The sequence below is a fragment of the Morus notabilis genome, unplaced genomic scaffold (assembly GCF_000414095.1).
Source record: "Morus notabilis unplaced genomic scaffold, ASM41409v2 Scaffold1340, whole genome shotgun sequence".
NCBI lineage: Eukaryota > Viridiplantae > Streptophyta > Magnoliopsida > Rosales > Moraceae > Morus > Morus notabilis.
In genome coordinates, this window is record NW_010362232.1 from 305,254 (window position 1) to 317,097 (window position 11,844).

Here is an 11,844-nt window from a genome sequence, read left to right on the forward strand (position 1 = left end):
GATTTTTGCCCGGCAAGGAAAGAAATTTGATTATGATCTAAAACAGGTAGAGTTGGTTTTAAGTTGTGATAAAAACTTTTGATTAACAGTTACCACACATGTCATGTTTTGAGCAATCTGCTATAAATATTTTATATTACAGCTGAGATTTGCGGGTGATCTTCTCATGGAGTTGGGTGCTGGGGTGGAATTGGCTACTGCAGCTGTGCCTCATCTTTTCCTTCCACTTGCTTGTGCAGCTAATGTGGCAAAGGTTTGAAAGTTTTTCTCTAACATGGTTTACGCTTGTTGTTCAGTCATTTTCTTAGCCTTGATTTCTTTATTGTTTGTTGATAGAATGTTGGTGCTGTTACATCAACATCAACTCGCACACCAATTTACAAAGCCTTTGCTAAAGGAGAGAACATTGGAGATGTCACTGCTAAAGGAGAATGTGTTGGCAATATTGCAGATCTGGTATGCTTGTCAAACTTGAGCAATTCCCATGGATAATTTATTGGCAAAAGGAGAATACGATGACCTGGCAAACAGAGTACAAAATATAAATAATAGAAAAAAAATTATTTTGGGGAAGTCAAGAAGGTTGAATTTAATCCCATAGAATAAGATATTGAAATTTTTTTTCGAACATTGCCCAGCATTTCCAACTGTAAGGCCCAGCCATCAGATGGCTACACAGCTAGGAATCAGCCAGTATATGTTGGCTTCATCCAAAAAACAAATCCACAACTTTTAAGAGGACTTCTGATCTTATTGAGATCTTCTTAGAGGATTTTTCATCTTCTTAAGATCTTTCTACAAGAGGATTTCTCATCCCTCTCGAGATCTTAATACTACCATTTTATAAATAAAATATTCATATCTCATCATAAGAATTTACCTATACATGTTCTCAGAGCCAATTTGAAAACTAATGCAATTTAGAATTTATTGTACAAAAGGACAGAAGTCTATGAAGAAATTGTTAGTTTACCAATCCATCCCAAAAGCTTAAGCTGTTAGGAGGTGGGTCAATAATAATTTTATACTTTTAACACTCCCCCTCACGTGTGGGCTGAACAATAGGCAATTGTGTGGGTAAATTAATTGGAAAGCCCAACACGTGAATATTTAAGCCCGAGATATATTAAAGACCCAACACATGATGACAATTTAAATGGAGATAAAGAGTGCAATTACGGGGATTTGAACTCAGGACCTCCCGCTCTGATCCATGTTAGTTTACCAATCCATCCCAAAAGCTTAAGCTGTTAGGAGGTGGGTTAACAATAATTTTATACTTTTAACAGAAATGATGTTATATAAAGAAGGGCAGGTTACTCAAGATCTGTCATCCGACTAGCATTTTTAGTGCATTTTTAGATTCTCATCAAATGTAACGGAGATTTGTCCTTTAAATTTTAGATCTGGCTAGGAACTTTATAAACTTACAGATTGTTAATTTTTTAGATTTTATAGTGCACTGTCATGCATGACACTTTTTGTCAGCTGAATTTTAATATAATGTTTCTAATTTCTTGTGAAGCTGGGAACTGGAATGAGCATACTGATCTCAAAAAGAAATCCATCATTAGTTACGACATTTGCCCTTCTTTCATGTGGATATGTTCTCAGCTCTTACCAAGAGGTAAGATCATAGTGCAGCAGCATATATCCTTTACAATCTGTATGTCTTTTATTTTTCTTGTTTCTGAGGGATTTTTGCTTTCCATGTCGCATATATGTATTTTCAGGTTAAATCTGTGGTGCTGCACACATTGAACCGGGCAAGATTCACTGTAGCAGTAGACTCCTTCCTTAAGACAGGTTACAGAGATTTTGCATCATGGATGTGCACATCTATCCTTTTTCAAGTCTTGTTTTTCTCCCTTGTGACCACCTAGTATATATATTTATGATGTTAATTATTGGGAGCTCAAGTCCAAGTTACTGATAAATGTTATATTGTGTTATCGTTTGTAGGATTTGTGCCGTCTTTGCAGGAGGGGAACATGAATGAAAACATATTTAGTTTCCCTTGGTTGAAAGAGAGGCCTGTAGTTCTTGGTATGTAGATGTAACCTGTAGATTGATTTGGCCCATTATCTATGAACTATTACCAGCTAGATCTTGATTTCAACCTCGAGTGATTTCAAATTGCATGCAGGGTCGAGATTTAAAGATGCATTCCAAGACCCAGGGCCATATCTTGCCTTAGAACCTTTATTTGAGGTGTGTGCTTTACAAGTTTTTTTTTGAAGAAATTCTATTTGTCTGTCTTTCCTTATCTCAAAAGTTTCTCTCTCTGTTTGTCTCTACCTGCGCCCAAACATGCTGAGACTCATTGCTGTGTTTAATATCTTTATTCTTGATCAACTCTTAATTTCTCTCATTATTATCATGTTCTTCTTATTTATGACAGATGGAGAAATACATCGTTACATATAACCCTTCAAAGGACAAAGTATATGCATTGCTAAAGGATCAGGCAAAGTCAGATGACATTCTGAAAGCGGCGTTTCATGTGAGACATACACAATTTTTGTCTGCCCAAGAATGATGAATATGAAGTACTTCCTCTTGTATAGTGTTTTAAGATACGTTTAACATTTTGTACAGGCTCATGTGCTTTTGCATTTCATACATTCATCACAGAAGCATATGAAAGATGGTAATTCATACTCTATGCCAAAAGTCGGTGACTTAGAGGATCAAATTGCTGAGTCATGCAAGATAGTTTCATCATCATATGGGCTCTTCAAGCATAAAGCTGCGGAGCAGGTAGCTGTTTAATATGTTAGCTTATATTTTAATTACCTGCTTAATTGGTTTCTTTAGTAGTTATCAGGCTAGTCGGGTTGGTTTGAGCTGCAGGTCATGTCCATCCCAGATTATATATTTTACTGTTATGTAGATTTGGTTTTTAATTCTATTTTCTTGTTACTGTGCTTCTGGTTGGTATATGGGGAATGGGTTTGCCACCTTCCTATTCTCCAATGGCAAGCTCATTGCTAGAATGGCCTGTTAGGTTGTTACAAAGATTACATAAGATAGTGGTTCAACTTATAAGTGGTATGATGTAGGATAATTCTATCTGTCAGTTTGTGAATTTTCAGTTGAAAAAAATACAGAGCGACTTGATTGAAGGCTGAAGCATATGATACTACGCTTCTGGCTGATAATACTTTGGATATACGTTACATATCTTACATATAAAAATGTGTATATAATTGATGGTTTGCATGCTATTTTGCAATACGTACCCTTGACATGAATCTATTCAAATTTGCTTGCAGGGTTGGACAATGTCAGAATCACTGCTTAATCCCGGTCGCGCTCGTTTATGTTAAAGTGGTTAATTGGATGACAGATGCTCAGGTTCTTCCATCTCCCCGGAAAAGGTTGGGCTTTGACTGGCCTAATATGAAGTGCCCTGATGCTCGATTGTAACCGAGGTAAACCTTCGAAAGCAGTAACGGCACCTGATCAATGCAACGTGCGAATCACGTCTCACTTGAAGCCAATCAGCTCTCTCACTCTAGCACCCGAAGCACACCATGAAGGTTTTCCTCTCTGCTCCGTGGAACATGGATGGTGATGAACATGTTGGAATTTTGAACTATACATGTATGTAGTTAGTTGCAGATAGCATAACATACTAGTGCACAGACAGATAGCGACTTCTTTTCTTTTCTTTACCGCAAAAGGGTGTTCTCAATTTTGTTTGGGTTTTTTGGGGCTCTTTTCTCTTTCATTTTTTTTTTTTTTTTTTTCTTCCCTCAAACCTCTTTTTTTTATTTTAGTTTTTTGGGGCTCTTTTCTCTTTCATTTTTTTTTTTTTTTTTTTCCTGCCTCAAAACTCTATATTATAATCTAGGTTTCTGCCAGTCAAAAATGAAATTTTCAATTCCTTGTCAGCTCAAGGGTACAATTTCCGGAAGTCAGGAGCTTCATTAAGAGCATTGAATGCCAATAATAGCAAACAAAATTTTCATTTTTGGCCGTAAAACTGTTCATTTTTGCACTTTTTGTGTTGAATGACATAGCTCCTTTTAGTAGTCTGGAGAGTCATACATACACAGTAGGTCTAGGGAATGGACCCTATAACCTCTGACGGCGTAGGGCATAGAGCATTGTCTTCTCACTTCTGCCATGTCGACTATTAAATCTTGGCCTCTCTCTCTCTCTCATGTCCTATTTGCATTGTGCAGTGTTTAGCATATTCACATCATGTAGGCAAGAGTAGTGTATACACAGTATATGCACGTCAAAAGGTTGTCTTAGACATCTTATTCTGAATAATTGTCCTGAGAAATATTGGTATTATTTAAGTTGGGAGATTCTACGGTGGGAACACCTTATTATAAGACATCACATGACCCTTGATCGTGACCGTAGGATTCAAATAAAAAACGGTGTATATTGCATAGAGTTGGACACTATGATAAGATTCACTAAACGGAACTGTTACACCCACTTCATTTGTACTGACTGAGTTAAATTGTATGGTTGAGGTTGATTGTTAAATTGTACGGTTGAGGTTGATAGCGCGAACGCCTCAGTCGCTCATTTAAGGCTCGTTTAGTTCGTTGATTAGAGTTTTTAATTTGAGTTGAGATGTAACTTTATGTGAGTTTTTTTATTGTAGTAAAAAAAAGAAGATGTGACTGTTTCTAAGAGTTTTTTATTGTAACAAAACTCAAATTTTAAACTCGAATCGGTGAAATGAACGGAGTCTTAAATTACTATCTAAATTACATAACAAAGTCGAAATGCTGTGAAAATCGAAAGATTTTGTTGGTGCAATGGCAGCTAAGGTAGACTTGCACTGGTTATTTATGGTAAAATAGAGATTTGTCGTTTGGAAGATTATATAAGATGGAGAATTCTTTGGTCCCTATTGGTAGGATACAGTTTTTAAGTGTCATTCATATCAGGTTTCGTTAAATTGAATTGTTTTTATTTAATCTAATACGATTCTGCTCGGCTTTAAAGTTAAATATTATACCAGATTTAATCTATCAGATGAAAACTATCATTTAGTTTTGTTTTTAACCCTACCACATAATTCTCCTAATGAGACAATACTAGATCTCAAGCAAATAAAATGATATGTTACAAATAATTTTGTTGATGTTTATGGTGTCGTATTTCGTTAAACATAACTGCATTAGAGTACTGTATAAATTTATGGCATTTTAATATTTCGACATTACAACACGACAATTGTAGCACGTTTTTGGATTTTTGGGACGTTTCTCCTGTTCTTCGTCGTCCAGCTGAGAGAGATGACGTGTGTATATATATATATATATATACATATTTTTATATATAATATTGCTAAAGAAGTTTTTACAAATTTTAGTTTCTGCTACTTTTTCCCAAAAGCATTTTGCAGAACAGCAGAAAAAGAGCCATTCGGATGCATGGTTGTGCATTAAGATTGAAATTTATGTTATCAAAATATTGTAATTTGCGTAGACAGTACATTGGACTATAAATATCATTCAGAAGATAGGGATGCAGATTACAGGTGGGTGGACATGTCATTTTTTGGTGACAACCAGTCCCATAGAGAACAAGTTTTTTTGTTTTGTTTTCAAGGACACAATAAATACATGGTTCAGAAATCATGGTAGAGAATTTAATAGGCCTCTTAAATGAGGAGTTGTCATAGAGAAAAACATAATTTACCCATAAGAGTTGATAAGTCTGAATTTTTACCTCTTATTTTTTATAAATATTCATTTATTTATGTAATTATTTGACTAAGAAAGTTATGAATCAAAAGTAAATGATAAAAAAAGTTATGAATAAAAAATAAAAATCTTAATTTATGCACTTTTAAAAAATATTTATCAAGATTACCTGTTGTCAAAAAGAATTTTACTGTTCTCACTCCTACATTTCAAAGGTTTTGTAAAGTTAAAACTTAAAATCCTTTATAAAAAAAAGAAAAGAAAATATGCGGAAATTTTATGGTTTAGAAATTGTTTTTGCGAAGTAAAAACAAAATAAAAGGAAAAATTTTCAAAAATGTCATCTATAAAATAACACTAATAAATTTATCTTACGTCACTAATAACTTGTTGGTTATCTTTTTATAGATTTTCTTTCATAAACGGTAAGTTATTGCTTCATACTCTACAGATTATTTTCTATAATGACATTAAAATTTTATACAGTAACATACATAATAGAATTGGAAAAAACAAAGGATAAATTTAAAATTTTCTCATATAAAAAAGAGTTAGGTGCACTATTCCAAAGTCAACTAAGTGAAGGTAGGCAGATGGTAGTTGGAATCATCATTGGCAATATTTAATTTCTCTCTTTCTCCCTCAAACCTTTTTATTTATGGTAAGTTCAATATAGATAGATTTAACTAGCTCATCGACTTGTTATTTTCATGGGTTATATTTCTTTGAAGTATATGTGGTTCAAACTAAAGGTTTGTTTTCTCAAACGCTCCAGTTTTGATTTACTCTTAGTATAAAAGTAGAAAGGGGTAAAATGAATTCAGATCATTTTCTCTTCTCTCGATTAACACGAGAGAGAGAGAGAGAGAGAGCACATAGGATTAATATCAGACGTTTAGGTTTGTGGTTCGGCTTAAGCTCTCACTAAAATAGGCACATTGGATTTGTCTTTGATCATTCGCGAAAAACCGTCCTATATATTGTTATCTTTTTTATGTAACAATGATTTTGAAATGGCAAAATAATGATTTGTGATAGAAAAATTTATTATTGTTATAACTTTGTATAAAGCCATTTTTACATGAAACAAATATTAATTTTTAAATATTAATATGTATATTTTTTTTTAGGACCACTCCACATACAAAGGTTGAAGTGTAACAACATTTATATATGTGTAACATGCAAATGCAACGTGTAACATGCCTGTAATTTTTTGTAGTAATGGACCTTGAAATGCATGACAACAAATTTTTTTATCACAAACTATAACACATCTTTAAAATCATTAATATACATAAAATAAATGTAATGTTACACCTCAACGTTTACATTTTACATACATAAAATATCTATAAAAAAAGATGAAGGACCTTAAAAACTGATATATATATATATATGCATATTTGTATGTATGTATATATATATATATAGTGTGTTACAAGAGTCACTTGACTTTAATCTAGTTGTGAGGCATAACTATTTGAGTGGTTATGGATTGTACGTGCGTGGTGCAAACTGCAAGTGGCAAAGCAATTTTGAACCACAAATACAGGCAAAACTAATTTGTCTAAAAGAGTTCTGTTTTCAGGTCAATTAATCTAGTACACAAGTCACATTTAAGGATTATTATCCTAAATTAGCATTATTGCACTGTTGATATTATACTAGCTAAGTACGCCATCGAAGAATATTTCATTTCTCTCTTTTTTATAATTACTTAAAATCTTATTTTTCTTATTGACAATAATTGAATCTAATTAAGGCCGTGATAGCCTACTTCTCTCCTCTAGGCTTTAGTTAGAAATCTAAGCTAATTCTAACAGCCACACATAAAAAAGAAAAAAGTTTTTATATAAAAGGAATTTCCTTTATATTCATATATTCACTCTAAATGCTAACTTATGTAATTATAAAAAAAAAAAAAAAAAAGCTAACTTATGTGATTTCTTTTTATATAATAGCAAAAGTATCCTTATGTTAGTAAAATTTTTGAAAAGGTTTCTTTATGAAGAGAATGTCCTTTGTATTACTCTAAATGTTAACTTCTATAATTCTCAAAAAAAAAAAAGAAGTTAAATTATATGGATTTTTTTCATAATAAACAAAAGTATTCTTTCTAAATGTTAACTTCTATAATTCTCATCAATCTTGTAATCCTTTCCAGGGATGGATACCAAAACTATTATAGCTTCCCTTTTCTTTTCTTTTCCTCTTAAACTTCCAAGTGTTGGAAACAATATATGCTTGATGTTTGTGTGTTTTTCAGATATTAAAATAACGGCAAAATCCTACGACTAACTGTTAAACATATCATGGATTGGTCTCCTTCTGATTTTATGCTTTTTGCTCATTAAATAAATCCTGATCCTCCTCAGTATATATATAGCCAAAAGAGGGTTTTTTTTTTTTTTTTTTTTTTTTTTTTTTTTTTTTTTTTAAAAAAAAGGGGTTTTTTTTTTTTTTTTTTTTTTTTTTTTTTTTTTTTTTAAAAGGAGAGAAAAATCAAGTACCCATGTAGGGTTTAGCACATGCAAGTTGCAACATTAGGTATGATATGAAACAAAGATATGTCACGTAAATAACTCATTTTCAACAGTACTCAAATACTAAAAGTAATTAAAAATGATGTTATAAGTGAGCCTAGAAGCATAAATATATTTCAGGATGAGCTATAATTATAGTCCAGAAATGCTGAGTTGCCCATCAGTAAGTATATAGATACAAATATATCTTTTGTTTCTAAGAAAAAAGATGAAGGGTTCGAGTCTCCGCGAGCCCCAACATCGCATCTAATAGACGCTAGGCCAAGTGTGATGACCCCCCAGCACCTATTAGGTGCGAAGCTAGGGCTCCACGAGCCCCTAAGCTCTATTCGACGAAGAAAGAAGAAAACTAAATTAGCTACTGATATCATATATTATCGCATGTGTAACGTTATCATAGTTCTTGGTATGTGTTGAGAAACTATAATACTATGAGTAAAAATAAAGAAACTAAAAAACACCCTCAGCTAGTACGTCCTTTATTCAACGACCAAGGGCTATGGAAACCGGAATAAAAATGTTACAACAAAGGTCCACAAGATGGTTAATTGGAAAATTTCTATGGTACAGTATAAAAAAAACACCCTACCAGTTAAGACATAACGGCCGTGTTTGGAGTTGATTCCGTTTTTATTTTTTACGTTTTTTCAGAAAAAAAAATGAAAACGTTCTCAAAACGGTGTTTGGCGCAATAAATATAAAAAACAGAAATGAAAATGATTTTTTAGTTTAGTGTAAAATGAGAGAGAAATGAAAAATGACTTTTAGTCGTTTTTCTTTTTTTGTTTTCGTTTTCTCCTCTCTCGAGCAGAGAAATAAATAAAGATATTAATGAGTTTTTTTACACTGAAAATAATCTCTTGATAAAACTACCAAACGAATTTTTAAAAATAATTTCTGTCTAAAATTAAAAACGTTTTCATTTTCATTTTTATACATAAAAATAAAATCATTTTAAAACGAGTTCTAAAACGTCCAACTTTTTGCTAATTCCCTTTTAATTTTTTTTTTCTGAATTGTCATGTGATTTATACGTGATATGAGGATTTGTAATAGTGTCATACTAGTAAAAAGTATTTTTTTTGCAGAACCCTATAATACCATGTCATTTTCTCCAAAAAGTACATATAAACAGCAAGAAACCCTCAAGTACATGACCACTTTACAGAAGGCAAGAGATTGCTAATAACGAGACGCAGTGTTAATAAAGGCAAGAAAAAACATGCATTCATTATATTTAACCCAAAAAAACGAAACATGCATTGGTAGTTAATTATGGCGTAAATACACGTTTATATATAAAACATACATATGTATATATGCTTGTTGTTCTCCTGATAATCTGTTCTTCTTAATTAATTCTTTTACAATCTAGGGGACTGTTTCTAGCATATATAATAATAACAAAATAATAAGCATTGATTAACTACTCAATTAGTAGCTCTTACTTGATTATTCAGAATAAGAGTTCAGTACATCTCTCGGAGTACTCATCAGCAGACTCATACAATATAATATTATAATATCATCCAGACATCAAATTTGAATCCAATTTCTACTAAATAAATGGAACATTAAGCAAGGATATATCAATAGATTATCCATTTTACAAGCAAACAATTAATATATATTCCCCAAAAAAGAAAAAGGAAAAAGATCAATAGATAATTATCCGAACACTCCCAATCAAACCCGGATGGATAATTTGTTTCTAATATATAATCAGAAATATTAAACCAATGTTATTTTTAAACACTAGCTCTAACAAAAAACTAGCCACAATATAATAGTACCAAATTTAGACACCACCACAAAATGACAAGAAAAAAGGACTAAAAAAACACAAAAAGCACTCCAAAGTTAATTAATCATCATGAGAGTACTACGTAGAGGTAAAGAACAAACTACAAAATTAAGAAGATACATGTGTATATATATAGAAAGAGAGAGAGAGAGAGAGAGATGGAAAATAAATAAATATTAATTAATTAATTAGAAGATGGGAGAATAATAATTTTTTTGGCTAGATTGTGCTTGTTGTTGTGCATCCAAACCTTGAGAACTCTCCTTTTGACTCCAATCTCTTGGCAGAACTGTTGAACAACAGACTCTTCTTGCTTCTGAATCTTCCACCCAACTTTCTCAGCAAAGTTTAGCATTTTCTCCTTCTGTTCTTGTGTGAACTTTGTCCTGATCCTCTTCTTCATCACCCCTTGTGGGGTAGGCCTTAAAATCCCTACCCCACCTACACCAGCATGATGATCATGATCTTCCCGCTGATCATCAGACTGATCTGAACTAGGGAGCTGCTGGTGGTGGGACCCCATCACGTTGTTGTATGACATGATCATGTGGTGTTGATGGTGCAGTTGCGCCCGGGCCGCCATTGTAGGGTTGTGATATTGTCCTCCTGGTGAACCCAAGATGAACTTGTTTCTTGATCTCATCATGTACTGATGATGATGATGATATTGATCATGATGATCATGATCACTACCGTCAATTTCTTTCCTGTGGAAGTTTCTGTGGCAATTGCAGGCTGAGCACTTGAGGGCTTCAATGGTGCCTTCTTCTCCACTTGGCATGAACTCCCCACACCCATCTGTGGCATTGGCTCCCATGGAGGCTGCATGGTTCTTCAAACACTCCCTGTACCTTATGATCACCACCTGCTTCTTGGAGGGCCCCACGTGATGATATTGATGATGATCATGATCTTGTAGGGTAGTGTTGGTGGTGGTGGGAAGTAGGGGATTAGTACTGCCACCATTAATGTTGTTATTGTTTGAGCTGGGGATGTTTGCTTGGGGGACTACTAATGCTGATGCTGATGAGGAAGGATTGTTTTTAATCATGTGGTTGTGGGGTTGATGATCATGATGGTGATGATGGATCATGTGATGAGCAGTAGTACTACCATGATCACCATATGGTGCACTGTTTATGGGGATTGGCATCTCTCCAGCTTCAGCTTGTTGATGACTACTTGAAATTTCCATAACTTTCTTTTTGTTTTTTCTCTCTTTTTTGGGTTATGAAAAAGGACCTATAGCTAAGGAAACTTAAGGAATTTGACGATTTTCTTAATTAGTGCCTCATGTGATCTAATTGGAGTACTCCCTAGCTAAAACTGTTATTTTCTTGCAGACCAAACAACAAAAGGAGAGAAAGAGTGAGAAAATCACAAGAAATAATTGGAAGGTGAAGAGGAAAATAAAGAGAGTATAATTAAGCTTCTATAGGAGAGGCTTTTTGATCAAAGAAGTGCAAAAGGTTGATCTTCATGACCACACTTTGAATATCCTATATATATTAAAAAAATTACCTGGAGGTCAACTGAGAAGGAAAGAGAAAGAAAAGAAAGAAAGAAAGAAAGAAAGAAGATGAAAGTACTACTGTAGACAGGAAAATATTACTGGCAATGAGAGAGGACCAATTTTGAGTAGAGAAAAGCACTTTCTTTCTCTGAGTTATAAGAAAGGAAATGGAGGTCAAACACTATTCAAAACAAACAAAAGACTCCATGATCAAAGAAAGAAAACAAGTATTAGAAGACCCTTGAAAGATTCAAACTAGCTTAGACAAAACGGATATGAAGAAGACAAGAAAATTAAACTCAC

The 11,844-nt window shown here is 33.3% G+C and overlaps 2 protein-coding genes across 2 annotated transcripts in view; one reads left to right on the forward strand and one right to left on the reverse strand.

The window, feature by feature from the left end:
• The window catches only part of LOC21394255 (protein root UVB sensitive 6), a 6,655-nt gene extending 2,909 nt beyond the window's left edge, over window positions 1-3,746 (forward strand). Inside the window, 10 exon segments of the mRNA XM_024167791.1 lie at window positions 1-46; window positions 143-253; window positions 337-456; window positions 1,526-1,627; window positions 1,734-1,806; window positions 1,963-2,046; window positions 2,147-2,211; window positions 2,402-2,503; window positions 2,599-2,760; window positions 3,276-3,746. The exon segment at window positions 1-46 is cut by the window's left edge and continues 29 nt beyond it. Coding sequence (XP_024023559.1) covers window positions 1-46; window positions 143-253; window positions 337-456; window positions 1,526-1,627; window positions 1,734-1,806; window positions 1,963-2,046; window positions 2,147-2,211; window positions 2,402-2,503; window positions 2,599-2,760; window positions 3,276-3,329 — 919 coding nt within the window. The 3' untranslated portion in view covers window positions 3,330-3,746.
• Window positions 3,747-10,198: 6,452 nt separating this feature from the next.
• LOC21394256 (zinc-finger homeodomain protein 3) lies at window positions 10,199-11,567 on the reverse strand. The gene has a single exon (XM_010101490.2). The coding sequence runs from the start codon at window positions 11,221-11,223 to the stop codon at window positions 10,213-10,215; it is 1,011 nt and encodes a 336-aa protein (XP_010099792.1). The 5' UTR covers window positions 11,224-11,567; the 3' UTR covers window positions 10,199-10,212.
• Between the last annotated feature and the right edge of the window lie 277 nt (window positions 11,568-11,844).

What these genes read in the sequence shown, in the direction of transcription:
- LOC21394256 (XM_010101490.2), bottom strand. Translation starts at nt 11,223, where the DNA reads ATGGAAATTTCAAGTAGTCATCAACAAGCTGAAGCTGGAGAGATGCCA.